This window comes from Microtus ochrogaster (assembly GCF_000317375.1).
Source record: "Microtus ochrogaster isolate Prairie Vole_2 chromosome 14 unlocalized genomic scaffold, MicOch1.0 chr14_random_1, whole genome shotgun sequence".
Classification (NCBI taxonomy): domain Eukaryota; kingdom Metazoa; phylum Chordata; class Mammalia; order Rodentia; family Cricetidae; genus Microtus; species Microtus ochrogaster.
This window is the reverse complement of record NW_004949096.1, coordinates 34,559,170-34,584,891: the sequence shown is the minus strand read 5'-3', so window position 1 is coordinate 34,584,891 and position 25,722 is coordinate 34,559,170. Positions and strand designations below refer to the sequence as shown.

At 39.2% G+C, this 25,722-nt stretch overlaps 2 protein-coding genes across 2 annotated transcripts in view; one reads left to right on the top strand and one right to left on the bottom strand.

Annotated features, from left to right (window-relative positions):
• Positions 1-25,722, top strand: part of Fam227b (family with sequence similarity 227 member B) — a 151,739-nt gene that overhangs the window by 30,024 nt on the left and 95,993 nt on the right. The window contains exon 11 of the mRNA XM_013352645.1: positions 6,832-6,969. Coding sequence (XP_013208099.1) covers positions 6,832-6,969 — 138 coding nt within the window. The remainder of the gene's footprint in view (positions 1-6,831; positions 6,970-25,722) is intronic.
• Positions 15,846-25,722, bottom strand: part of Fgf7 (fibroblast growth factor 7) — a 53,936-nt gene continuing 44,059 nt past the window's right edge. The window contains exons 3-4 of the mRNA XM_005364405.3: positions 18,065-18,168; positions 15,846-17,026 (exon numbers count right to left, since the gene is read on the bottom strand). Coding sequence (XP_005364462.1) covers positions 16,832-17,026; positions 18,065-18,168 — 299 coding nt within the window. The 3' untranslated portion in view covers positions 15,846-16,831. The remainder of the gene's footprint in view (positions 17,027-18,064; positions 18,169-25,722) is intronic.

The following is a 25,722-nucleotide window of genomic DNA, read 5'->3' as shown; positions in this document are numbered from 1 at the left end:
CTGCCTCAGGACCACCACCTCCCCTAACCATACATACCCTAGAAACTGAGATGCTGCCTCCATGTGCACACCTACACCCTGGCTGTGTCAGCAGTGTGCTTCCACACATTCCACACATGTCAGACACAGCGTAGAGAACTAACCTTCACACTGGACCTTCAAGCCACTGTTACCCTACACATCCTGAGCTAGCTGATGCTGTGCATACAAGAGTCATGGATAATAGCAAACACATCTGCAATCAGGTTTCATAGAAGCAAAGAATCTGCATGTGTCTGTACTCTGGAACCCAGATCCTAGGGAAAATTCCTGAAAGAGAGTGTCACAATAGGAGCAACCATGAACTGAATCTTAAGTATGTAATTCTTTACACCTGTGCTCTCCAGACCTTGTCTCTGTTGTGTTCCACAAGTAACCCTGAATCAAACACTATTATCAAAGTTGTACCAAGACTACTTCTCCTACCCACTCTGGGATCTCAATTCCCTAAACTGTTACTATTCTTTTTCATATTGAACCCGAGCAAATGCTATAGTACATGGGCTTCTAAGGATATATAGCCATTGCGTCTCTACATCCCCAGGCTTTTCCATCACTGTGGCATGCTAGGCCTGCGCAGTAAGTCCTGCTAGAGCCTAACCCTGGGCCTGCTACAGAGTCGTCTGGACTCACCACTCACTAGTGCCCACAGCCTCTGAGAACATGAGCTGACCTCGTATTCAGTCTTCTAGGGATCCAGAGAATTAGCCACCAATGCAGTAGTGCCTCCAGGTGCCCTGCTAAAGTGTTAGCCACCTATCAAGAGTGTTGGCTAACCAGAGGAGTCACAACTTCTGAGTCCCAGGTCAGCCAGTATCATGCCTTACCTATAAACTGTGCCACCCACTCTCCTGGTGAAAGAGTCACAATTGCCCATCCCTTTGGAGCAAGAGTGATGCCTTCAAAGTCTGCCAAGCAGTCCACATCCCCAGTGAGTAGCAACATTGCTGCTCTACCAGATGAAGAGGCATCAGTGGACAAACTAAAGATCTGTAGAACAGGACAGAAAAATGACATCACTAAATGAACAGAATGATTCTCTAGCAACCAAATCCTGAAAAGCTGAAGTTAGATATTTCTAGAAATTAAAGTAGAAATGATAATCTTACAGAAATCCAGTGAGACTCAAGAGAGTATAGGGAGAGGATTCAGTGAGTGCAGAGAATGACATATGATCCCACAGAACCAACAAATACATAGACGTGACTTTTTAAAAGACCAAACCTTAGAGCTGAAAACTTTTAATTAGAAAACTTCACTGGAGGATTACATAAAGCAGAAAATGAATTTGTAAACTTGGAGATAGGCCCTTTTAAATTAAACAGAGAAAAACAAAGACAAAAGAATGACATGAAAAAGCCTATGGGATTCATAAGATACATTTAATGAACAAATTTCTACATTATCTGTGTAACCAAGTTCCAGCTTGTGAAGACAGTTGCAGGAAAAAAATATTCAATGAAATGGCTACTGAAGACATCCCAGGTCATGAGATGCACTTCTATCTATATCTGTGACTCTCTTCCCCACTAAGCAATCATCCAACCCAGTAAAGCATCAAGAGTGAAATACTGGCTCAAACACAAAGCCCATCGGACTGTAGGGACTTCTCAAATTCTTGAATGCTAAGAAAGGGGTGATATCGTTCAAGTGATGAAAAAATATGTCAGCCAAGAAGACTTTATCTAGCAAAGCAGTCCTGTGATAATGAAGGAGGAATAGCCTTTTATAGACAAGCAGCACCAAAAGACTTTGTCACCACCAGACGTGGTTGCGATAAACACTTTAAGGAGTTCCACCTGCAGAAATGAAAGCACAGTGTGTTCATCACAAGGACAGTGAACAACTTAGGGAAAGAAGGGTTGATTTTAGCATGTGGTTTCACAGTGAAGAAGACATGGTGGCTGAGGCTCTGGCCTTGGTGAAGAAGCTTGTGCCTAGTCATCATAGTGAGAAGACAGAAAGCTAGGAAAGACATAGGCCAGAGCCAAGCAGAGGCTGTAGGTTCATCTCCAGTCACTTCATTCCACCAGCCAGGCCTCATCTCCTAAAGGTTCTACAGCCTCCTAAGATAGTACCACCAGCTGGAGACCGGGTGTTCAAAGACATCATCCTGAGAGCATAGTGTATATCCATGCCATGAAATTCTTTCCCTATCCCCTGTAGGATTATGGCTGTCTCCTAATGCAATAATACATTCAGTTCAACCACAGAGGTTGCCCTAGTCATACACTTCCAGAATTCTTCAAAGTCCACAGTTCATAAATTTCTTCTAAGACTGTAAGCCCTTATAAAATAAAACAAGTTCTGTGTGTCCAGCGTCCAATGGTGCACACATTCCATTCCACAAAGGAAGAATGATGGCATAGTGAGACGTGAGAGTGCCGAAGCCATCCTAAAGGTAGCCTGGGAAAGTATCAAACCCTACACCTCTGTATCTGCACCATCTGTCCTCCAGCCACCTAGGATAGCCCACTCCTCCAACTATGTTATCCGTGGTGCATGTGGCCCCTCTTTTGGGTTGACTCCCCTCGATGCTTGTAGCTCTCCTAAGCAAACACCTAACGTTTCTAGCACTCTGATGTCTCTGCCACAGCTTAGGCTGCACCTTCACAATTTCATGGGATCATCTCTTGGGATCTCCTTGCAAGAGAATCCAACCCTGCCACACATTGCCTGGCCTCATTAGCTTTCTGGGACGACACAAGCTGCTGTGACCCCTCGCTCTTGCATCTTGCATGCTATAGAATCAGTACCATGTGGATACCCACTCCAAGTGCTACAGATAGTCAGGAGGTAGGGTGGCTCCTTTCTGCCATGGCTACGTCATCCTCTGCTTTTGTGGCTGGAAAACACTTTCCTAGTTGGTTGTTTCTGAGCAGAAAATAACTGTGGTGGTGTTCTCAGTTCAGGCTCTCTCAAGTGACTTTCATCTTCACAAGCTAGAGCCTTAAGTGGATGGGGTCTTGCCTGCCCATCAGGGCACTTTCCCTCTTGTCCCAGTGCAAACGGCAACATTCCTCTTCTCCCCTCATGTCGTATGGATAGAACCAGTGATCTAGAAACAAATGGTGATGCTAAGTCTTTCCTGTCAGTGAGTGCTTGGAATGTACGTTAGTTGCATTCTCCAATCCAAATGCATGAAGTAGATTTCTAAAAAAGGAAGGAAGAATAAAAGAGTAATAAGGCTCTCGCCTATGCGGCCTCTGAGTTACACACTTCAGCTTTTGTGTACGGACTGCTGCAAGCAGAGGAATTGAAGAGAGTCTGTGAGTGGCAAGCAGAGGGAGCAGGGTTAACTGCACTCACATCAGATAAAGCAGAAGACAAAAATGTCATTATTTATCAATAAAGGGTTACTTTATCAACAGAATATGATAACCAAACTCAAAAGATCTAAATACACTAAGCAATTATTGACTGATGTGAAAAGACAGATAAATAGATGGCGTCAATACTGGGTATTGTAGCCAGATGACAGATTAACCAGGGAATGTCGGGCTTTGTACCTTAGATGAGGTGGACCTAAATTGCCACCATATTCATGGGTTCTGCTGAGCCTGCTCACAACAGCTAATCCCAGCTGAGCCTGGTGACTCTTTACCCTCCCTCCCCAAAGAAAGAGATGGCTGGTCATGGAACACTTAGCCGAGTGCCCAGCGACCCTTCCCAGTCAGTTGTGTGCAATTCTACAATATTTACATGTGACCTTGGAGATTTAGCTAGAAGATATAGGTAGGAAATGATGAGGGAGGGGAGCTCCATCTGCTCAGCCATGGAGAAGCCATCACTGTTGCTGGGTGCAAAACTTCAGTGTGGCTGCTTTAAAGACACCCACACTCCTACCCATAACCCCTGACCCCTGCTCTGTAAGTGAGCCTAGTACACGCTTAGGTCCCCTAAGTGAACTTTAGTAGAATCCTAACTTGGTTTGGTGATGGGACCTTTAGAAGGTCCTCAGACATGATGAATGTATTACCCAGGCTTTCCTTTTTTTTTCTTAGCAACAACAGCATAGGCAAAAAAAAAAAAGTACCTTAGATTGGGACATAGTTTTTTAGATGTGAAACAAAAATCAGTATTCATAAGAGAAAATCTTGGTAAACTGGATTTCATAAAAAATAAAATTTTATATATTCAGAAAGTACCTTTAATAGTATAAAAAAAACAAACAATAGCCTAAAAGAAATGTTAACAAAATTCAGGGTAAAAAACTAACCAAAGAAAACAATCTCCCATGAAAAAACTGATAAAAAGTGCGGCATCTGCCTGCAATCCCAGCTCTTGACCATCATGTGTTCAAGAACCCAAGTTCAAAATCAAAATCAATAAATAAAAATAGGTGGAATATTTGAACAAAATGCATGATCAAATAATATATGTGAACTCAAAGAAACAATCTCAAGTTATTAGCACAGCTGAAATAATTCAGGAAGAACTAGACAGTTATAGTGACTGAGAGAAGAAGCAAGCAAAAACCCAAACTGAGGAAGGGCAAAACATGATGAACAATATGAAGTAGTGACTACACAGAACACTGGAAATAAAAACTGCAAGTTACTTACAAATACAGAAAGCATTTGTAAAATCTCTCCACATAGTAAGCCAACAATCAAATGTTCCCATTTACAAGGGACATTGTAAATTAAACAGAGCATGTTGCGTCATTGGATGGAAGGCAATAAATTAGGCATATGACCAAACAAAAATGTCTTTATGCATGCAGAAAATAAGAAATATGGGCCCGACTTCACAATAGCTGAAGTAGTACATCAGTCATGATGAACCTCATTGGATGAATGAATAACGAAAATGTCATGGATTTATACAAAATAAACTACTACTCAGCTATAAAAAAAAATGAAACCTTGCCATTCACAGCAGCATGGATGGAACCGGAGGTCAATAGGTGATTGGGAGAAACAAGACACAGAACAACAAAAGCCGTATGTTCTCACTCATTTAGAGAAACCAGAATCATTTCTTTAGGACAACACAAAAGAACGTGGTCACAGAAGTCTGGTAAATGTGGAAAGAGACTGAGTCACAAGCACCAAAAGTAGAGTGGAGAAGTCAGATCTAATTATTTCTCAGCACAGTAGAGGAACTATTTGTTAAAAAAATATGATCTATTTCAAAATTACTAGAAGAAAATATAAAATTCTCAACATATAAAATATAATGATTGAATAGATAGAAATGTTTTTCCTGATTTATTATATAGTGTATACATATTTTGAATTATGATGATATGTCCCATAAATATGTATAAATTCAAAACGAAAAGAAGTATATTCTTAATCCAGCATTCAAGGAAGAAATCATAAAGGAAATTAGAAAGTAACTTCATGATTAAAACCAAATCAAATATCAAAAACCATGGTAAAGCATGCATGGTCATTCTTCCAGGGCAGTTTCTGGTCTTTGATGCATGTTCTTAAAAACAGGGGGCTAAAAACAAATCCATGTGGAAGAAACTGATGCTTCTCCTGTTCTACTTGTAGGTTTCAGTCCTCTGTATTATACCCAAAACAAAAATTAAAAATACAGGGAAGAGATACGCTAAGAAACACATTTAAGATGCTCATATTTGAAAAGTCTTGAATTTCCAGTCTGGAAGACATTAGGACAAGGAATAGAAACAGTGGAGTGCTGTCAATTTTACTGAGAAGCCTCAGAACCTTGAAAACAAAAAGGAAGTGCTCAAAACTTCCAGAGAACAGAGAGCTCAAAAGAGAGAATGCCACAAATCTCTATCAGCAGCTCTGAATGCTAGGATAGAATAGAATCATGAGTTAACAATTTTGAGGGAAAATAATTCATAACTTACACCTAAACAAACTGTCGCTGAGGCTAGCAATGAAGTCCAGGCATTTTCCAGATGTGCTGATCCTTTCTAGAAAGTTACTTTGAACTCATCTTTTTCTTATGAAGCTATTATACAGATATCCAGCAACACATGAAATAAGAAGAGGAAATGAGATTCCAAATGCAAAGGTTCTAGCGTGTGAGAGACGTGGTCCTTAGCATAATGGTGGAGGGTGCTCACAGAATAATGGCTGCACATTAAGTCTAGTGGGAAAATGTTCAGATTGGAGCACATCCAACAGCTTTGGAGGAGAACCAACACATTTTTGCATTTATCCCAACAACCAAATGATAGTTTACCACCAGACTATATTAATCTTGAATTGTGTCTTTTACATTTTGTATTTAAAACCTGAGAATGTACCCTTCTCGGGTCAGACTGTTTCTAGAGATGGTAAATAATTATAGGTATAATTGGTTCAACCATTGTAGAGCCCTGGCCACAAACACCCTCTCCTTTCCTGGATTCTTTCTCCAGATGCTTGACATCCTCGGAGCAGGTGCCAAGCAATTGGGGTGAGCCTTGAGCCCTGGAGCCTGCTGGCATGAATGAATTATTCCTTTTTTAAAAAACCAGCAAAATAGTTGTCATGCCTCAGTGTTGCTCCCGCCTCACCAATCTGTCTTCCTACTGTGGCCCTCTGTAGTGTGGCATCCTTCTCTTGTGAGCAATGAAAAATAAGCAATCCTGCCTTCGTCATCTATCTGTTGGCCTTACTATACAAGTAACTTTCTGTTAGTGCCTGATATTTTCAAACATAGCCAGTCAAGAGCACTCAGCAAGTGAAATGCAAGGCATCTGTATATTTTATGCAGTGGCAGCTAATAATAAAAATAAACCAGTAGCTGTATCTAAAGAGATGTAGAAAATTCTCCGTTAAATCGTGAAGTCTGACTGGCTAAATATACACATTACATTCACAGGTGTAAAGCCTCAGACTGGCTTTTGGACCCGCTGGAGGCTATCAGAGCTCTGCACGACCACCATTCATGGCAGCAAGCGAGCACCCCTGAAATCGGTGAAAAAGAGGATCATTTCCAGCCAGGAGCGTATAGGAGCCAGTAAGCAAATTTGATAAATTAGATGTGAGAAGGTAGCCAAAGTATAATACATTGGGTCAGTTATTAGTCCTGTTTCTCTAATAACTCAGTTCCGTGACAGTCCTAGACTATGTTTATTTGTAGATGGCTGCTATGGCAGTGGTGTGTCTTAAGGCCCTTTCCTGTCTTCCTGCAAGTCTTAGGACGATGGGCATTCTCACTTCAGGCTGTGTGGGTTAGTTAGATGACAGTGTGTCTCGCCAATAGAGAAGTTTAGTGTTTTTATTTGGTACATTCAAATCATATTTCCTTTAGAGTTTAAGTCTTGTATTTTGTTAAGACTTAGCTAAGATTATGAGAATGCTTACCTGTGCTTTTTCCTGGTGCTTTCTTGCTTCTATATTTGGCTGGCTTACTTAATCCATTTGGAATTTATTTTATGATAAGGAATCTGTTTTTTCCACTTTTTCTTTTCAAAATGACTCATTTACTAAATAGTCCAATTATGGGAAAACTTAAATATCAATTTACTTTGCTATATCTTTGTATTTTCTCCTGTTTCTTGAATTCTGTGCCCAAAATGACCATACAAAAATCAAACCTCCTTAACTACTCACAATTAATGAATTTCTTAAGACAAATTTATTTCTCTCCTGGTTATACAATGTCTCCAGGACCAAGCATGGCCTTGGTGTGCAGGCTTCATTTCTGATCAGGTGAGTTGGAAGCAAGGTTTCTTGGTTGATTTCAGAGCATGGTGGGGAGAGAGCTGCTGTCTGGTATTTTCCTTGAAAAACACCAGGGAAGAAAGGCTAACCTATCAACCGGCTCTTGAGGTGTCTACTCCTTGGCTAATGTATGATGCTGCAATTCTTTAACTGGTTCATTGTGGCTTTTCAGCTCTGTGCATTTGGAAGTGATTGCTCACAAATGGAGAAATGGTTCCTACTTTTAGCTGAATAAATATCATGATACGTGGTTCCTACCAATTAATAATTATAGGAAAATGCTTGTTTGTTGTTGATACCCTCTAATGAGTTTTCTAGAATGCCATACATAGACCAGAAAGGACTTTAAAAGCCAGAAGTCAATGCACAAAAGCTAAGCTATATCCCTATTATCTATGTATCTATATCTATCTATGCTTTAGCCCTGGCAAGAACTTGCTGTTCTACTAGATAGCTGCTTTGAAAGTAAAGTCCCTTAAATAAGGAGGTGGTCATCACCCCTCATTTCTACCCAACCTTTGCTTTTCTCGGCGAGTTTCTGCCACTGGAGATTTAAGAAGTTGGTTAAGACCGTCTGTGTGCATTTGTCCATCCAAGGTGTTTTTAAATGTTTGTTCCATTTCACAGATTTCAGGTATAATGTGAATTTTTATAGAATTCACTTTCTGATGCTTAGCGGATATTTAACTGTGAGAAGATAGACCAGGACTAGCTGTGTTTACCATCTTTTATATTCTTTTTGCAATAGGTAGTGATTTTTACAGGGATCCACAACCAGTCAGCATGCAGAGAACAAGGAACTGTGGCTTGCTCCACTCTAAATGAGATGTTCAGAGCTCAGGGCTCATCATGGAAGAGAGGTTGCCCATGCTCCATCTTCCCAGACCCAATCACTCACAAGCAGGCATTTCAAAAGAGGTCATGTGAGTTTAGAAGGGGAGCATTTGGGAGTACAGGGAAAGTCATTGGATTGAAGAGAATAGGGTTATGAATTTTATCAAAAACATGTATAAAGTATTTTAAAAGAAATCCTATGGTTTAAGCATTTAAAATATTGTGAACATAAAAGTATTGTAAATCATGTCTGTTGTTATCCTCATCATAAAAACACTCTATATCAAGTAGATAATAAATAGACATGCAGAAGATAATTCACAATGATACTAGAATATGTTAAATAAATCTCTGCTAAAAGGAGAAGTTGTAATATTTTTAAAGTTTATTTTTATTTTACATGTTATCCTGATCTTGTACATGTATGTCTGTGTACCACATGCATGGCTTATTCCCTCAGGAGCCCTAGAACTGGAGTTATAGACAGTTGTGAACCCCATTGTAGGTGCTAAATGTTAGGCCTGGGTCTGGTAGAAAAACAACCAGTGTATTAACCACAAATCCGTTTCTCCAGTTCCTAAAATGAAATTTAAAAAAAATTTTTTGAGATAGAGCATAATATGTAATCTTGCCGCCCTGGAACTTGCTAGATAGATGAGACTGGTCTTAAACTCAGAGGTTTGGCCACCTTTGCTTCCTGGGTGCTGGAATTGAAAGCTTGCACCAGCGTGCCTGTAGAGTCCTGAAGAGGGCGCACAGTCTCCTGGATCTAGAGTCTCAGAAGTTTGTGAACCATCCAGTGTGGGTGCTGGGAACCAAACCCAGGTCCTCTGCAAGAGCAGCAGGCACTTTAATCACTGAGCGGTCTCTCCAGGCTCAAATTAAAAATTTTGCTGTTATTTTTAAAGTGAATAAATATAACTGATTGGACGTTCACAATCATGAAGTCAACACTTTTATCTTACCATAAACATTGGACAGATTAATAGTGAATTCCACGAAAAATACATCATTTATAAACACATCGATACTTAACAATGAACATTACTAGCCAATAAAATTTGAATTAAAATTGTAATAACCACTGTTACCTTGCAACGTTGTGATATGGGAGAGAATTGAGGGGAGGGAGAAGCTAAGAAATATTAGATAATTTTATGAAAACTTATAAACATTAAGTTCAGGGCCTAAGAGATGTTCTTTAAGGCAGAGAGCTTTATCAGGCAGAGAGCTTCAACTGCGTGTTTTCCCTAATGAATTCCACTTCTGCTGCACTGGACCAGAAGTGCTATCAGTGCTGAGAAATATCTCACGCTGTCAGACTTGTAGCTGACTGAACTTACTAAGAGGGCAGAGAGTCTCTCCTCATAGAATGGCTACTGCACTTGTTTGAAAATGTACTTTTAAAACCTGGGTGTAAAGGACAGGCATGGCGCTGACCTTTGCCCCGGGGCAGGTAGTGTATGTCGTCATAGCGACGTGGCTAGAAAGAACTTTCTATATGTCCCATCAGCAGATTAGTCATCTGCTAGAACGAAAAAGTAGACAATGTGGTGCTTCTGATACAGCACAGTGGCTTTCTGGCAACTAATCTCGAAGTAAAGAAACTGATGAAGCATCCGATAAGATATTTAAAAAGATGATTCCAGAGAAAGGCAGGAAAGCATAAGCAGCTGCCAAAGGACAGTTAAATAGGAAAAAATGCCACTAATTAGAATGAGAGAGTCTATAAAGACTTAGCATGGAAAAGAACCAAATAGAAACTTTGGAACTGAAGAAGTTAACAAGTCAAATAAAATACAGCTGAAAGACTTGACAACAATCTAAAGCAGAAAAAAATTCTGAGCTTAAAGACATCTCCTTCGAATTTCCCAATTGGATGGAAAGAAAATTAAAAAGTAGAAGAAAAAAACAAAACTAAAACCTGAGACAGCAGGCCACGTCTCACAAACAGACATCCAACCCTTAGGAGCTGAGAAGGGGAGGTGTAGGATATGTAAAACAGTCGCCCTAGACTTCCCTAACCTGGGGAAAGATGCAGTCACTGGGGTTCAGGAGCTACAGTACAGAAGACTCAACCCATTTTCAGTGTTTCTTATGAACTTGACGGTATCCGCTCAGCAGCCTGAATGTGACTGCCACTCTGCTGGCCTCCATGCAATTTAAGGTTGTCTTCTGTGTGATGTGAAAAATAATTGCAAATTTGAACAGAGGGATTTTTATGATCTTTAATGCATGTTCGTTTTGAGAATGGACTTTGGACTGGCATATTCTGTAAGCATTTCGCTATCAAGATGATTACAGCTCTTTCTCATGTTTCCGCTCCTTCTAGTGTCCACTGTAAATAGAAAAATGATGGAAAACCTGGGTGGGAAGGAATAAGGCTCTTCTCTATGTTTAAAGAGGGGACTAGGAAGAGCCAGGCCTAAATCCTAAAGAATTTTGTGGTTTTCTTCTTATCTTGTTAGTTCTCAATTGCAGCAAAACCATTAGAGATTACTGAGGAATAATAAAAATGACATCCCCCATCCCATAGTTACTGACCTGGGATGGGGGACGGGGCTTGTGTGTAAACGGAGACACTGCTTTGGTTTCACAGCTGCCCAGACCCAAATAACCACACAGAAATTTTAGTAATTACAACACAGTTTGGCCTATTAGCTCAGGCTTCTTATTAACTACCTCTTACATCTTAAATTAATCTATTTCTATTATTTTATATTTTACCAAAAGGCTCATAGTTTGTTACCTCTTGCTTCTTGGGTGGCTACATGGTGTCTGCCTAACTCCGCCTTCTTTCCTCCTCTATCTCTGCTTAGCCAAGACATTTTTAATATAAGACTTAGACTCCTTAGGATAGGATAACTATTGAAACATTTAGCATATGTTTCTTACTTGATGTTTTTCATTCTGGTTGTAATTCTAATTTTTATTGATATTTTTGCCTCTTTTTGCTGTACAATACTTGATGTTTGTTCTTATTGTATATAGTTTTGTATTAGGCTTTGAACCCTCTTATTTAGACCAAAGGGGGAAGTGTTGTGGGAACTCCTTCAGCCAATAGCCTTTTAGATACTGGGCCACTTTGGGCGTAGCCCCAGGTACTATACATGCATGTGCAGCCTCTTTTTCTGCTGGATTTCCTGCCTTACTATATTCTTCCCTGCCATAGCCCAAAGCAGCTTCTTTATTAACAAATGCCAATAAAACATAGTCACAACATACAGAGGGGAAATCCCACATCACTTGTGTGTCATTGTTTCAAAAAGAAAAGTGACTCCCAGATGTAACTCCAGTGTGCATCCTACATGGAAACCAGTAGCTTTGGGGTTTTTCTAGGTTTGGTTTTGCTTACAGCAGTTCTCATCTTGTAGGTCATGACCTTTTTGGGGTTCAAACCTTCTCTGAATTTCTTGTGGAAGATAGGACCAATTTCCCAGAGAAAATATGCCTGATTTATTTATTTCTTTTTAAGTGGTCACCACTGAAAGCCTTAAATTGGCCTTATTAGGTTTATAAACCCATTATGTGGGTTTATGGTAAAATCTTAAATGGCCATCTAGTGTGTGTCTTGTGTATACTCTATATTGGCCTTCTCTTCTGGTGGGCACTGCAGGGGTAACACCTCCCGTGTGTGTGTGTGTGCAGAAGTGGCATCACACTGGAGATTGCTTCTTAAAACTATGGCTTCATTTGGGAACTTTTTTTCTCTGATCCACCATTTTGTAGGAAATTAACTTCTTTTGAGAAATGGTGCTATATAGAGGCCTTAGCGGAGAGCTGGTGTTTGCAGCTGCAGCCATGAGGAATGGTACTCTATTTTCCTCAGACTGTGTTGAGATCAGTGGCTGCCTTGGCAGATATGAGGGCTTGCAGGCAGAGGCCTAGATAATTATAAGACAAAAGAGCTGTTGTTTAAGGTTATTAAATTTTCATGTTATATGCCATAATAACTAATACATAACTGTATCCAGGCAGAGAAAGAAATAATCATTGTTCATATAACGATACAGGCTTTCAGGAAGCCTGTGATGGTGGCTGGAAATAGGACCATGTCAGCCAGGAAGCAAGCGGGAAACCAAGAGATACCTTCTCATGAGAGTAATTACCTAGCTCCTTGAGAGATGGTTCTTTCAAAAGAAATCACAAACATGGTAAGATAGTAGGATTTTGTTATTCCTCACTTCCTGTTAAGTCTCAATTCAAGAGAAAATAAATCTTTTTGATAAATTCTTCAAAATTAGAGAGCAGAAGGGAGCCTCTGGGAGTCCAATAGAATACATCGCTGTCACCGAAGATCAAAGCTTTATTGAATGTGGTAGAATGAGCAAAAACTAACCTGCCAATGTCACTGAAAGAGTTTTATGTGAGGCTTTAATGAGATATTTCATAGCAAGAACATTCTAAGAACTCTAACCATCTGCTTCAAGGGTATCTTAGAAATGGTCACACTTGATAATCATCTGATAGTCACATGGGCCCGTGTTCATTCTGATGGATTATGGTTGACACACACACACTCACAGATGCTCCCGCACGTACACACAGACTCTCAGATGCCTGTGTATGTGCGCGCACACACACACGGAGGAGGAAGAGAAACGTTCAGAACTTGAATGTCTTCCTCTAGCACTCTCTACCTTATCTTTCGAGACAGGATCTCTCTCTGTGGTCCCATAGATCACCTATTGACTAGACTGGCTAGTAGAGGCTCAGAAATCTGTCTGTCTCTGTCTCTCCCCAATATTAAGAATCAATGGAGTATTTTGGCTGACCAATAACCATCCACATTTGGTGTTAAATATTTATTGTCACACATTTACAAAATGATCTTAGCTTATGTTTTGTTTATCCCTGTACTATTTGTATGTAAAGTTAGACTATGAATGATAGGAAATCATCTATGTCTCATTGACTCTCAGGTACATGACAGTGGGGTAAGGGTGACATTGCAGCCTTGCAGTTCAGTCTCAGATGTCACTCCCAGCTTTGTTCACAAGTCTGCTACAGAGTGAAATGCAAACTCACATGAATCATAAGATGGTTTTAAGTGAATGTTCTGTCTTTGGTGAGATATCGTACATGATTTTTTTTTTTTTAGGTTTTCACTCTATACTATTCTAAACATTTAGGGGCTCATACATCAGAGTCTCTGTAATCACTCTTCATGGTTTTCGACATCCTAAAAAAAAACTCAAAGAAAAAGTTCTAAGTGATAGAAACTTTATTTCCCCTTCTCTTTTGTATCTAAACTTACAGCAGCTCGAAGGTCAGCGGTCTACATTGTGGCTTGTCTGTGTCGAAGTGTTTTACTTCACTTGTATTGAAAGTATCTTTGTTTATTCTGTTAGCGTTCATATTTTTTCACTTAGTCCTTTACCAGTTTCTAGAAACCCACATGTTGGTATGATTTTCTTTTTAAAGAACATTCTAGAAAAGAATACTCTTATTATAAAAATGTCCTTCATGATACTTTCCATTTATAAATTTAAAAGTTCACATAAAAGTTGCTTAGGAATCAAAATTGGAAATGGCATTTCTTTTCTCCTTTTGAGTCAAATTATAAAAGTACCATTATGCACTAAGTCAGGTGCCAAGTGGATCACAGGTGCTCTTAACTACAAAGATGGCAATCTCAATGGAGGTTAAAACCAAACCAAACAAGGAGATCACTGACAATCTAAACAGGGTACATGCTAAGTGACCTCAGCTGTGGCAAGCTGTATCCAGCCAGCACCCTGAGTCTACTAAAAGCTGTGCCCTGATCTATGAAAGAAGGAGGAAGATAAAGGCCTCACAGACTTCCAAGACTCTAGATTCTAAATGTTTTTGACTAAAGTAGATTTTATTTTCTGGAATTCACATGTTAAGTTTTTTTTTTTTAAGTTGAGCAAAACCTATAATTAAACATAAGTGCTGGGGCAGGTGAGATGGATCAGTTATGAGCACACACTGCTCTTGCAAAGGAGCCGAGTTCAGTTCTAGCACCCGCTTCTGAACTCAAAGAGGATCTGCGCTCATGTGTACATACCAATACAGACACACACATAGGTACAGAATTTTAAAATAACAACAATAAATCTTTTTAAAGTAAATGTTTCTGTGCAGGTTTTTTTATACATGACATATCAGAAATAGTTTGAGCACTCAGTCCTGGCTCATCTGACTTGATATTCTAATTTAATGGTAGCTATAGCCACCTTCTATGCTTACTCACGGCTTCTGTTTATGCTTCTGTGTGATCATGCTTCAGCCTGAGGTTTTACGTTTTCAGTAAGAATAATTGCATCCCGCCTTTTCCTTGGAAACCATTAGTTGAATGAATCTGTGTATATATAAGCTGATTGTGGCCCAGCACTCAGCTAGGCACTGATGGAACAGCTATGAAGAGCACAGTCTGCTTCTACCCTTGGTACGCTCCTAAGACTCCAGGCACAGGAGCCTGGGCCAGGAAGCTAGACTAGCAATGGCCTTGAGTCCCTGAATAGAGTTGCTAGTCCAGACTATTCCCTCATGGCTTCTCCTATGGTGTGTGTGTGTGTGTGTGTGTGTGTGTGTGTGTGTGTGTGTGTGTGTGTGTGTGAGGGATGGCAACACTTCCTACCTTCTGGTAGCCTGGACACTTGGGCAAACCACAAGCAAGTCAAGTAATTCTGTTGTTTTGTTGACAGGGACTTTAATCTTATAACCTTCACTCATAAGCATATTACCAAATAGTATTTTATGTAACATAAAGAAACTTCAGTAAAAAGTGCTTTGAAGTTGATATCACAATAATTAATATACCAACAGTTTAAGTAACTTGGTGAGCATGCATACAGTTCCATCAGCACCTGTTGGTGGCAGAACTATGGAGTGAATCTTGTCTGTTAGGCCTGTTGTCTGTGGCCTGACCTGAAGCCTCAAGGTGTCTGGGGCCTTGCACACTGCCTACAGCCTCCAATGCAGTTGTTTTCTTCCCACTTTAATGTTGGCAGATACTGCTAAAGATTATCAGATTGCTGACTTTAAACGGACTTCTAAACCATGCTTTATTGCCACGTATCAAAATACATTCTGACTAAAATCCTTTCTTTCTTTTACTGATGTGATCCGAATTCATTGGCAAGAGTTGTTGTGGCAAACTCTTTCCCACATATTTGTATCATTCGCTCTGAGCCATCTATTGTGAGCATGGCTGCAGGCTGTCATTTTTGTCCGGCATCCAACATTTGCTAGCCAAGTGCTGTGTGCTAGACTTGGTGTCAGTCACCAGGGGAGGAGAAGTCTGCAGTGCAGCCAGGCGTTCTGTTGTTCCCTTGAAATTAAAAGCATATGAAACAGAAACAGCTTCTTAAGGTTTTTTTTCTTTATAAATAACATAAACTTAAATAACAAAACAATAAAATTCAAATACAACTTAAAGTAGAGTTTAATGCTGTAACCACGGGGAGGGGCGGAGGGAGCGTAATTTTTTGTGGGAAGAGCAATTAAAAGTCGGGTTCCCAAATGTGAATTACACAAAAGATAGATATGTTACTGGAAAAAGACTTAAAGACTTCGGAATTTTATTTTTAGGGATTATAAAATGTTACTTTGTGGTGAGATGAAATACAGTATTATCATCATTATTGCTATTTTATATACAGATTTCTAAGCATCCTGTTAGCGATACCTTTTCAATTTGAGTGGCATTAGGACTTTTCTCATGTTAATCAGTACAGGTATGTTCCAGTACTGTCATTTTGTAAATCCCCCTGTCGATTCCATTCTATAATAAGATGTCATGAACACTCACTTTTCTGAGTAGAGCTGACAAGGATTCTAGCTCTTACGGGAAAGCTCTCAAACACTGCTCGTCCTCTACAGTTTGCGTGGGCTTGGTGATCCTCAAGCATTCCAGCAGGGTTAGGTCTGACATACCTTATATAACATCATCTGCATCACCATCGTCATTGTTATAGCAGCCATTTTATAAGCAGATAGTGATATTAAATACTCATTATTAGATAGTCAAATCTAACATACTCTGAAGGGTAAATTAATTTAAGAAAAACATCACTATTACTAACATGATTGTACAACCACTTTTACAACTTTTTACAACTTTTAGTTACTAAATCTGATTTTTGTGTATATTCTTCAACTCTTTCTTTAATGCAGTCTTTTAAAATAAACAAAAATGCGCAAGTCCAGCTTGATCAGTTTTCAGTAGTTTTCCAGCCTTTCTTGGTTACTTTAAAAGAGAGAGAGAGAAAGTAAGGAAAAAGGAGGAAGAAAAAAGTCCACTGGAAAGAAATCTCCCTGCTGAATGAAACTGGTTTCTCAAACACCACGTATGATTAGGTTATTGCCATAGGAAGAAAATGGGCCGTTTTTTGTTCTTTCTTCGTTTTCTTCCCTTTCACGGGAAGCCCCTTTTGGTTTAAGGCAACAAACATTTCCCCGCCACTGTGTGTCCATTTAGCTGATGCGTACGTGTTGTAATGGTTTTCCAGAATTAGTTCTTTGAAGTTGCAATCCTCATTGCATTCTTTCTGATAAAAACAAGCACAAGAAAAAAACCAAACACAATTATTAAAACAAGTTCTGGGGCCTTGGGGGGGGGGACTCAAGCTAACAGCAAGCAGGTGGTGGTCTGTAGAGCTGAAGAGTGTGTGGTTTATTTTAACCCTCGGAGTGAGCAGAGCTGACACAGTTGAATGGGTTTATCTATGTCATGTATTGCTGTGGATCAAATGTGCCTTAAGTTTAACAAACAATCGCATAACACACATTTAGTTATGTCCCTTTGGACAGCCAATTTCTACTCTTTAATGTTGGGACCCCTCAGTCACTCCATTCTTTGTCCACCGGAAATTTAGTGTAAAGGGTATAGCTTCCACCTCCTGCAGGTGAGGAACTGTTTGATAACCTTTATTTCACTTTCTACCATGTTGCCCTCAATTGTAAACAAAAGTAAAAAGGTAGCCAGTTTGTTCATCCAAGTAGCCAAATCTTTGTTTAAGCCCCTGTTCTGTAGTTTGCCTGCATGGGCACTATGCAGTGCTTCAAGAAGACAACGGAAATGAATTTTGCTTTATATTAATGGATTGAACTGTCAAATATTTCACATCATCATAAAGTGGAAACAATGTGAATGCTTACAGTTCAAAGCCCATGATTGGGAGGCTGATGTTGATAAATGAACTGAACACTTCAAAATTTTTCCCCAAGAATTTTCAGTGTCAGCAATGTGCAAATCAGATGGAATCTAACACAAAGAGCTTTAATACTCACAGATGGAAATTTTAGGCTTCAAGTATCTAAAGTGCACATGGGGGTTTACATAGAAAGGAACCCTAGAGATCAGTCATTCCAAGTCATCTCACAGATGAAGAATCTATTATCCAGATAGCCTTAGCCATCTAAGATCATACAGAAAATAGTTTGCCTTAATGCTGGAGTAAAAAAAAAAAAGTTTTAATGGAATATACAACTTGTACAAATGGAAGAAATTAATTACAGAATGCAGAAAGAAACATATTTTTGACAAAAGTAATTTGAATAATAACTAAGTTATCAATTATTAATACCTTTGCATAGAGTTTTCCTTCTTTATTCATTGCAAGATAGTATTCACTTTCCACCCCTTTGATTGCCACGATTCCGACTGCCACAGTCCTGATTTCCATGATGTCTGCAAGGAATCACAGAAGCGTATATGATTACCCACTGTTCTTGAGACCTTTTCCCCCCCGAACACGCAGCCACAAACACCAGAGAACTCATTAAACATCGGTGTGCGAACTGATGACATTTTGTCACGCAGCAAGGCTATCTGCATGCAGAGAAATAGTTACATTATTCCTCCAGACCTACACTTCTAATATACTGTAGTGAAAAAGCAGTTAATATTTGCTGGATTCACACCCTGAAAGAACCGCTCCCTCCCATGTATGGATGTGTCCAGTCATCACCACACACTGTGGGCAGGCATCCTTGCCACACCTACTTCCCTGAGGAGGATGCTGAAATACAGAGAAGTAAGGAGTCCGCCTATTTTATAAAATCAATGGTATCCAGATAATTTTGGTTTTTGTATATGATATGATAGAGGATCAGTGCCTTGCTCAGCCATCATCAGAGAAACTGCTTATAGTACATGGGAGTTAACACAGAGACCCACAACTGGTCAGTGTACAGAGGGAGACTGTGCAATCCTAAATGGGATGTCTTCACCTACCCCCACCCCCATCCTCAAGGCTCAGGGACCTATGCAGAAGAGAAGGCAGAAATATTGTAAGAGGTGGAGGGGATGGATGGCTGCAAGGAAACAGTGTCTTCAGACGCAGCAGGACGGATGCACTCATGGACTCACGGAGACGGTGGCAGCATGCACAGGGCCTGCACTGGCAAGCCACGTGGATTTCCAGCAACTGAGAGAGAGAAGTAAACGGGGGTTCCTACCCTTACCTGTCCGCAACTGATACACACTGCCAAAGAAAAGATTCTCCAGTAGAGTCTCACTAAGCAAACAAACCACTCTCTAGGGCAGGCCCCATGCCCATGAGTAACTAATTAATTGGCCAACACAAAACTAACTCAGTGGTATTTTTGTAGATGTTTTGTCTTGTTTTGCTTGGTTTGGGTATTTTCTTTTTGTCTTATTGGTATTTTTCTTGTATATCTTTTTGTGGAGGAGTGTGTGTGTGTGTGTGTTTCTTGGCGGTTTTGATTGTTTTTATTCGTCTGTTTCTAAAAGAGAGGAAGAACATGGAGTTAGGGCAGTGGGGAAGAGCCAGGAGGAGTTGGGGGAGGAGAAGTGTGTGATCCTAAAACTAGCCTAGTCAGTACTTGTCTTCTGTGTGAACAGAAGCTCCTTTCCAATATGCCATACTCAGCAATAGTCAGATGCACCTAGTCCAGCTGCATGTCTGATAGCTGGAGTCTGACACAAGAGCAAAGGGATATATATTTTGTGGTTTTGTGAAGCACTGTGGAATGCACAAAATCCTGTAAATTTAGGAGAAAATTCAGAACACAATTCTGCTTTGTGAACTCAAACAGCAAACACTCTGCAGAAACATCTTACTTAACGGAGAAGAGCACTTTCTGGAGAACACTGGCCTGAAGAGGCTCTGGAAATTTTACACATCCCTGACAAGTTCGTGACAGGTGATGATGCTGACGCTGATGCAGTCACACAGCGTGCAGCAAATCTTCCCTGAGAGCTCCTGTCATGCATGGCTCAGTTCAGAGACAAGCACCTGCCTCAGGCTCTCATGGTTTTCTCTAAAGAAGACATCAAGGGAAGCCATGCAGCACCAGCAGAATCCCTTGGGTTAAACTGTTACTCCTGCCGTGAAGAACACTGAAGACGGCAATGACCGCACCACACTTGCAATACCTTCAGAGCAGCATTTAAGAATCTTTTAAAGCTGGGTTCTGAAGACCTTAGCACTGTGAAAAGTGTGCACCATTTTCCTGTTTTCCAAACTCCATTAGTCCGATGTTGTATTGTCTGAGAGACGCGAGTACTGATCCAGAGCCTGGGGTTCGGCATTCATGATCAGTTAGGATTAGAGGATGCCTCTGTGATGTTTGCAGGGTGTTCCTTCCTGGGACATTTGTCCACAAAACCCAGCTGCTGAGTGAAAGTTATTGGTCCTGTGGCATGTGAACCCCTTGCCTTTTAGGGCCAGTCATATTGGTTGTCCCCAAAAGCTCCTCTATCCCCTGACTATCCATCCCTTGTCCACTGTAGTTGTGGTTGCTGCCCTTTGACACGAATTGCTGATAGACATCAATTCTTCCCATATTAGGATTAAAGAGACGCAATGAAGAATTGTAAGGATTTTAGCTTGAAATGGGGCAACAATACACTTTAAATGACCACGTTGCTGTATTTTCAATTGTGTGACAGTAAAAAGAATTTTACATCTCAGGAAATGAACATATCTAAAAGCCATTTGGTGAGATAGCACTAGGAGGTATGGTCAGACATCAACCCTGATCGTTTAGTCTGCTCCACCCTGTCTGCTTTGCCCTTTTTTGAAATAAAAAACTCGGGGAATAAAAATATTAACACTGTCACTTTTTTTTTCACATGCAGAGTAGGAATGATGTTCCTCTCAATATCTACAAATATCTGTAGAATTATTAACTATGTAAACCTATAGAATTTTGTCTCCATCCCAAAATAAGAGTGGAGAAGAGTCTCAAAAATATAAGAATATATAACTTACAAATAATAATTTATCTGTCAAAATAACTAAATTGTTTTTGACCTTGTAATATACAATAAATAAAAAAAATTATACTGCTTCCAATAAGGCAAATACAAGATGGCGTCTTTCTGTGGATCTCTGTTTCTGTTAAGAGTTTACTCATTTCTCCCCAATGAGGTGGTGAAGCATATTACTCTACATAGATGCATCAAACCTTTAACATAGGAAAGAGCTCAAAAACAGAGAGAGAAGGGGGGGGAGGGAGGGAGGGGAAGAAAAGAAAGGGACAGAGAGAGAAAACATGAAAATTAATATATAATGCACAGCATGTCTAGCCAACACCTTCAGCAACAGCATGGGTCATCATTTAGGGTGTCTAGCTTATGCACCAGGGGACATTCAGTAATGCCTTTTCTATTTCCAGAATTCAACTATTCATGGACTTCTCGAGCCTTTTTTGCTCATTTAATCTTGTGCCACACTTGGAAACAGAGGTGAAGACCTTGAAATAAATTGTTATACTTAAACAAAATTCTCCCAGTACCTATCTACTTGCAGAATTATGAATATTCCCTTAATCTTGTTTTCTCAATATTGATACTAGTTCTCTGTTTCTATTGTCAATAGCTTCATGATTAAGAATACTTTAACTTCCCTTTTCAAAATTATTTTCAATAACCATATGGAAACCTGCCCCATCCCAGCATATTAATATTTATTTCCTAAGCTTCTCTTAAGAATGATACTGTTTTAAAAGTTTTGAGGGGAGAACATATAAGTATGGAGGAATAATACACATTTTGGAGATAAAAAAAGTGGTTTATTAGACTAATCAGACCATTTAATTTTGTCTTTGATCAAGTATACCTTCTTGCACACATTAAAACTAAGAACTAAAAAGAAAGAAACAAAAACAATTCTAATGTTAAATAATGAACTTTTAGAATATTCTGCCAAGATTGTGTTGAGTGAGAAATATCTTAATGGCTGAATATATGACATTTAAAGGTTTAGAATTAATTTGATAATAAATTCTATGACATAAATTCATTTTTTTAAAATTATATCCATTATCTTTAAAAGAACCAAGAACTTTAAAAATATAATAATAAACATCACTAAAAGTAGATAAGCTATCTGAAGAAATGGTAGCAGATGAATGGGAAAGGTGCCATATCCTGTCACTAGAGAATGAAAATAACATTGAGATCCTCCTCACAGCCATTAGCATGACAAAGCCCGACAGCTCAGGGCACACTGGCAAAGATGGAACACAGCCCAGACTCCTCCTAGGTATTAGGAACACAACGTGCAGTCAACTTGGAAGACACTTTGGCCTTTTCTTAGGAACTGAAGACAGAGAAGCCTTGTGCCAAGGCACTTACCCTATTGAGTAGAAGACATGTTCACACAGAAATCTGAGCATGAAGGTTTAAAGCAGCGTTACATGTAAGAGCTAGAAAGGAGAGACAACCAAGGTGTTCAAGAGAGAAATGAATAGCCAGACTGCTACATCCATTACCCAGAATGTTATTTAAGTGTCTTTAGAACTCAGTAGCAAGCCACAAAAAGACATGGAAAAAATTTACATGAGCATGACGTATGAAAGCAGGGGATTTTTAATCAGTAGACTGTTGTACAGGGCTGTAATGGCAAATACATTTTATTTTGCATTTGTCAGAATGCCTGGCATTGCACAGGACAACAAACTAACAACATGTATTTAAATATTGGTGGGAGGAAATATACACCATTCCAAGACATTAAAATAGTGGAACCATGATACCTCTGCTCGCTGCTCAAGTTGTCTGCAAATCTCTAATTGACTGAAAAATATAAGTTTTTAAATTGCAATTTTAATTTTTTAAAGTTGTACTCAAAATTTTCATTAATTGTATACAATGACAGACTGTAAAGAGACTACTTATATGAAGATCTTAAATATTTGTTTTTGTTCCAAGTATATAGTGCATATGGGGTTTGTTATGAATATTGTCTTGGATGATAGATTAAGATCTGCTTATCAAATGAATTGTTTCTTTTGTAACACATAAACAGCTCTGAGTACTTATGAAGCAAATGCACGTTGGCAAGTGTAGAAGGCACCAACTCTCTACGTGTGAGGTGTGAGAAGACCACTATTCCACTCATGAGTGTGCTTGTCTCTTAAGTGTTGGGGTGAAACATGAGAGGCAGTAATGTTTTAGAAACTTGAACCATGACATTAATTATGCAGTCATTGAGATACTTTGGTATTAATAGAGTGACTATCAAATTTCAGTTCAGATTTTCTCTTTCTGCAGGCAAAGATAAGTGATACCCAGCAATATATGCCAATTGCTTAAATTCATGGAATGGAAAAATCAATTTCATAGGAATTAAAAGCCAAGAAATGTTATCCATGGTAAAGAAGGGTCATAGGATCTGAATAGTGATCGCATTTAAATCAAATCTTAACTGGTGGATAAGGTTAATGTGTAGACAAGAAGAAAACAATGCAGTTGAACACTCAGTACATGCAAAGTCATGAAAGCAAAGATTCAAATGTCATTTTCATAAGATTGGCGTTAAGAGTTACCTAGACTAAGAAGTATAAATAATAGCATTGAATACAAACTGAAAGAATTTGAACTTGCATTTGAAAACAGCGAGAGCTCCTTCTCCTTTGGTCTTTGGAAGTGTCAGTCTGGGGTGGGTGAGGTGGCTTAGGCAGGACAGATGCTGACATTCTTCCCAAGGTGGAAAGAGAGAACCAACTCCCAGCATGCCCTCTGGCCACCAGCCACAGCCTCTGCACACTTGCCCCCATGCCAAATACACAGATAAATAGGTAAATGTCATAAAATATGTGTTTAAAAAATAATGTTGTCAGGCTGGATATGCACTGGAGGAAAACTAGCTGTGTGTGAGAGGCAGGTAGGGGGCTGAAACGAGCGTGCCTCGCTATGGTGTCACTAGTGTCATTTTGACAAAGTTACTGTGAACGTTTTTGTAAATTATTGAATTCTTTTCAAAATGCCTCAGCTTCAATTTCTATGCCTTAAATTTCTATAGTTATAGCCTACTCACACAGCAGTTCCTTGCTGGTCTAGATTTTAGAGTGTAAAGTGGTTATCAAAACTAAAATCCTGTTTGAAACCCGTCTTCCTAAACCCACATTTCTCCTGGAGGTTTTTGTTGCAATTTCACTGTCTGTTGTAAGTCTCAAGTATTTGTGCTATGAATATCTCTGGCCAGTTTATGACCCTAGTGAACATGGGTTTATAAATAGAAAGTTCATGCACATGTATACAGAAATAGTCAGTGTGCTTCTAAACACCCGGAGACTTTCTTAATGCATTTCAAACTCTTGAATTTCAAATGGTAAATTACATGTCCAAAGAGTAAACTGCGGGATACAGTTTTTGTTTGATCAGGCTAACTACTTGATTGGTATTCGGTAGCTTTAATTAAAGAATACAGCTATTAATAAGCTATAGTTTTTCTGTATCTATGGTTTGTTGCTTATTTGTTTTAAGCATGGCCACAATTACAAAGACAGCAAAGAATTTTTTGGAACAAGTGTCCTTTTTGACATTAGAATCCTGTGTCAGTGTGACATTTGTGCCGTGTCTTGCACGCGCTTTATTTGCTGCTGTAAATTTGAAGAATAAATTACCTTCAAAGAGCAGTTGACTCAACTCAGTCACCTCCTGCCTCCCAAGTCATCTGCAACCCCTCTTCCCTTTGCTTTTTGGTTACAGAAATCCTCCTTTAAATGTATTCCCTTAATCAGAGATGCTTTAGGAGTCTCGTGGATTCCAGATACCATTTCCCAAGACTGTCTTACACAGTGAATCATATTAAATATGTGAGTATTACTCAACAGAAACACTTGAGAGTTATTTCAAGGTTTTGTGCAATCTTTCTTTTGAAATTATTCTAAAATGAGTCTCTGAACTTGCCCTTTGCTATACATTTTACAGACATTTTGCATTTTTGAGAATCTTACAAAGTGAAAAATACCAAATTGTCTTCAAATGTTGTTAAAATTATATTTAGTAAATAATGAATCTAGTGTGATATTTTATATGCTAAATATTTGCTAAGCACTATTTTTACATTTTAATGCAAATATCTGAATTTTAAAGTTCTAAATGTATTTCTAAGGACTTGTAATTTTTATAGACTCAGTGTCCAGTGGCCAAATGAATAGTGTCCCTTCCCAGATGATGCAGCGTTCTCACCCTTCCCTAAACCCTTCACTAGAAAGTGGTTTAACTTTCTTTTCACCCGTTCCACGTTTAACTGGCCTGCTCTTGTCCAGACCACTGATAAACAGCAGTGTCAGGTTTAAGAATGCTGTGACAGTCGCAACTGCAGCGTGTCCTTTAGCGCTTCCTCTCTTGTCCTAGTGTGACTGCTGCTGCTTCGCCAGCCTGGTGTCCTTCCTTGTATGAGTTCACTTGACAACTATTGCTCTCTTAGCTAAGAGGGAGGACACTTGACCGTGATCCCAGGTGCTTGGAAGGCTGAGGCAGGAAAATCACAAATTTGAGGGTAACCTAGGCAACATGGCAAAGTCCTCACTTCATTTTTTAAAGATTAGCTTTACTTAATAACATGTAACTATTGCTTTTGACAACTTATATTGTTTTTGTTCTTGAAAGTCATTTTCATCCCACTACCTGAAATATATTTTATTCTAGTTTTAAGTGTTTATTTTTATGTTTTGAATTTCAAACAGGAATTTAAATTTTCTTAAAGTGAGCTGGAAATATTTTGAATGTGTAAGGTCAGACTTGACCCTAAGCTGATATTTTATTTTTACAAATACCTATCTCATTTCTTTAGCGTTGTTTGTTGGATATTTTCATTCCCTTCTTTATAGGTGAGGCTCTCTCAATAGTTGCTCTCTCTCGGGATTGTTTTGTCTCATTGATTCACTTACCATGTAGCTGAGTGCCCACACTCACTAGCTGTAAGCTACCGGTTCTTTTTTTTTTTTTTTAAGTATTTTTTTTTTTTTTTGAGATTTTGATTTT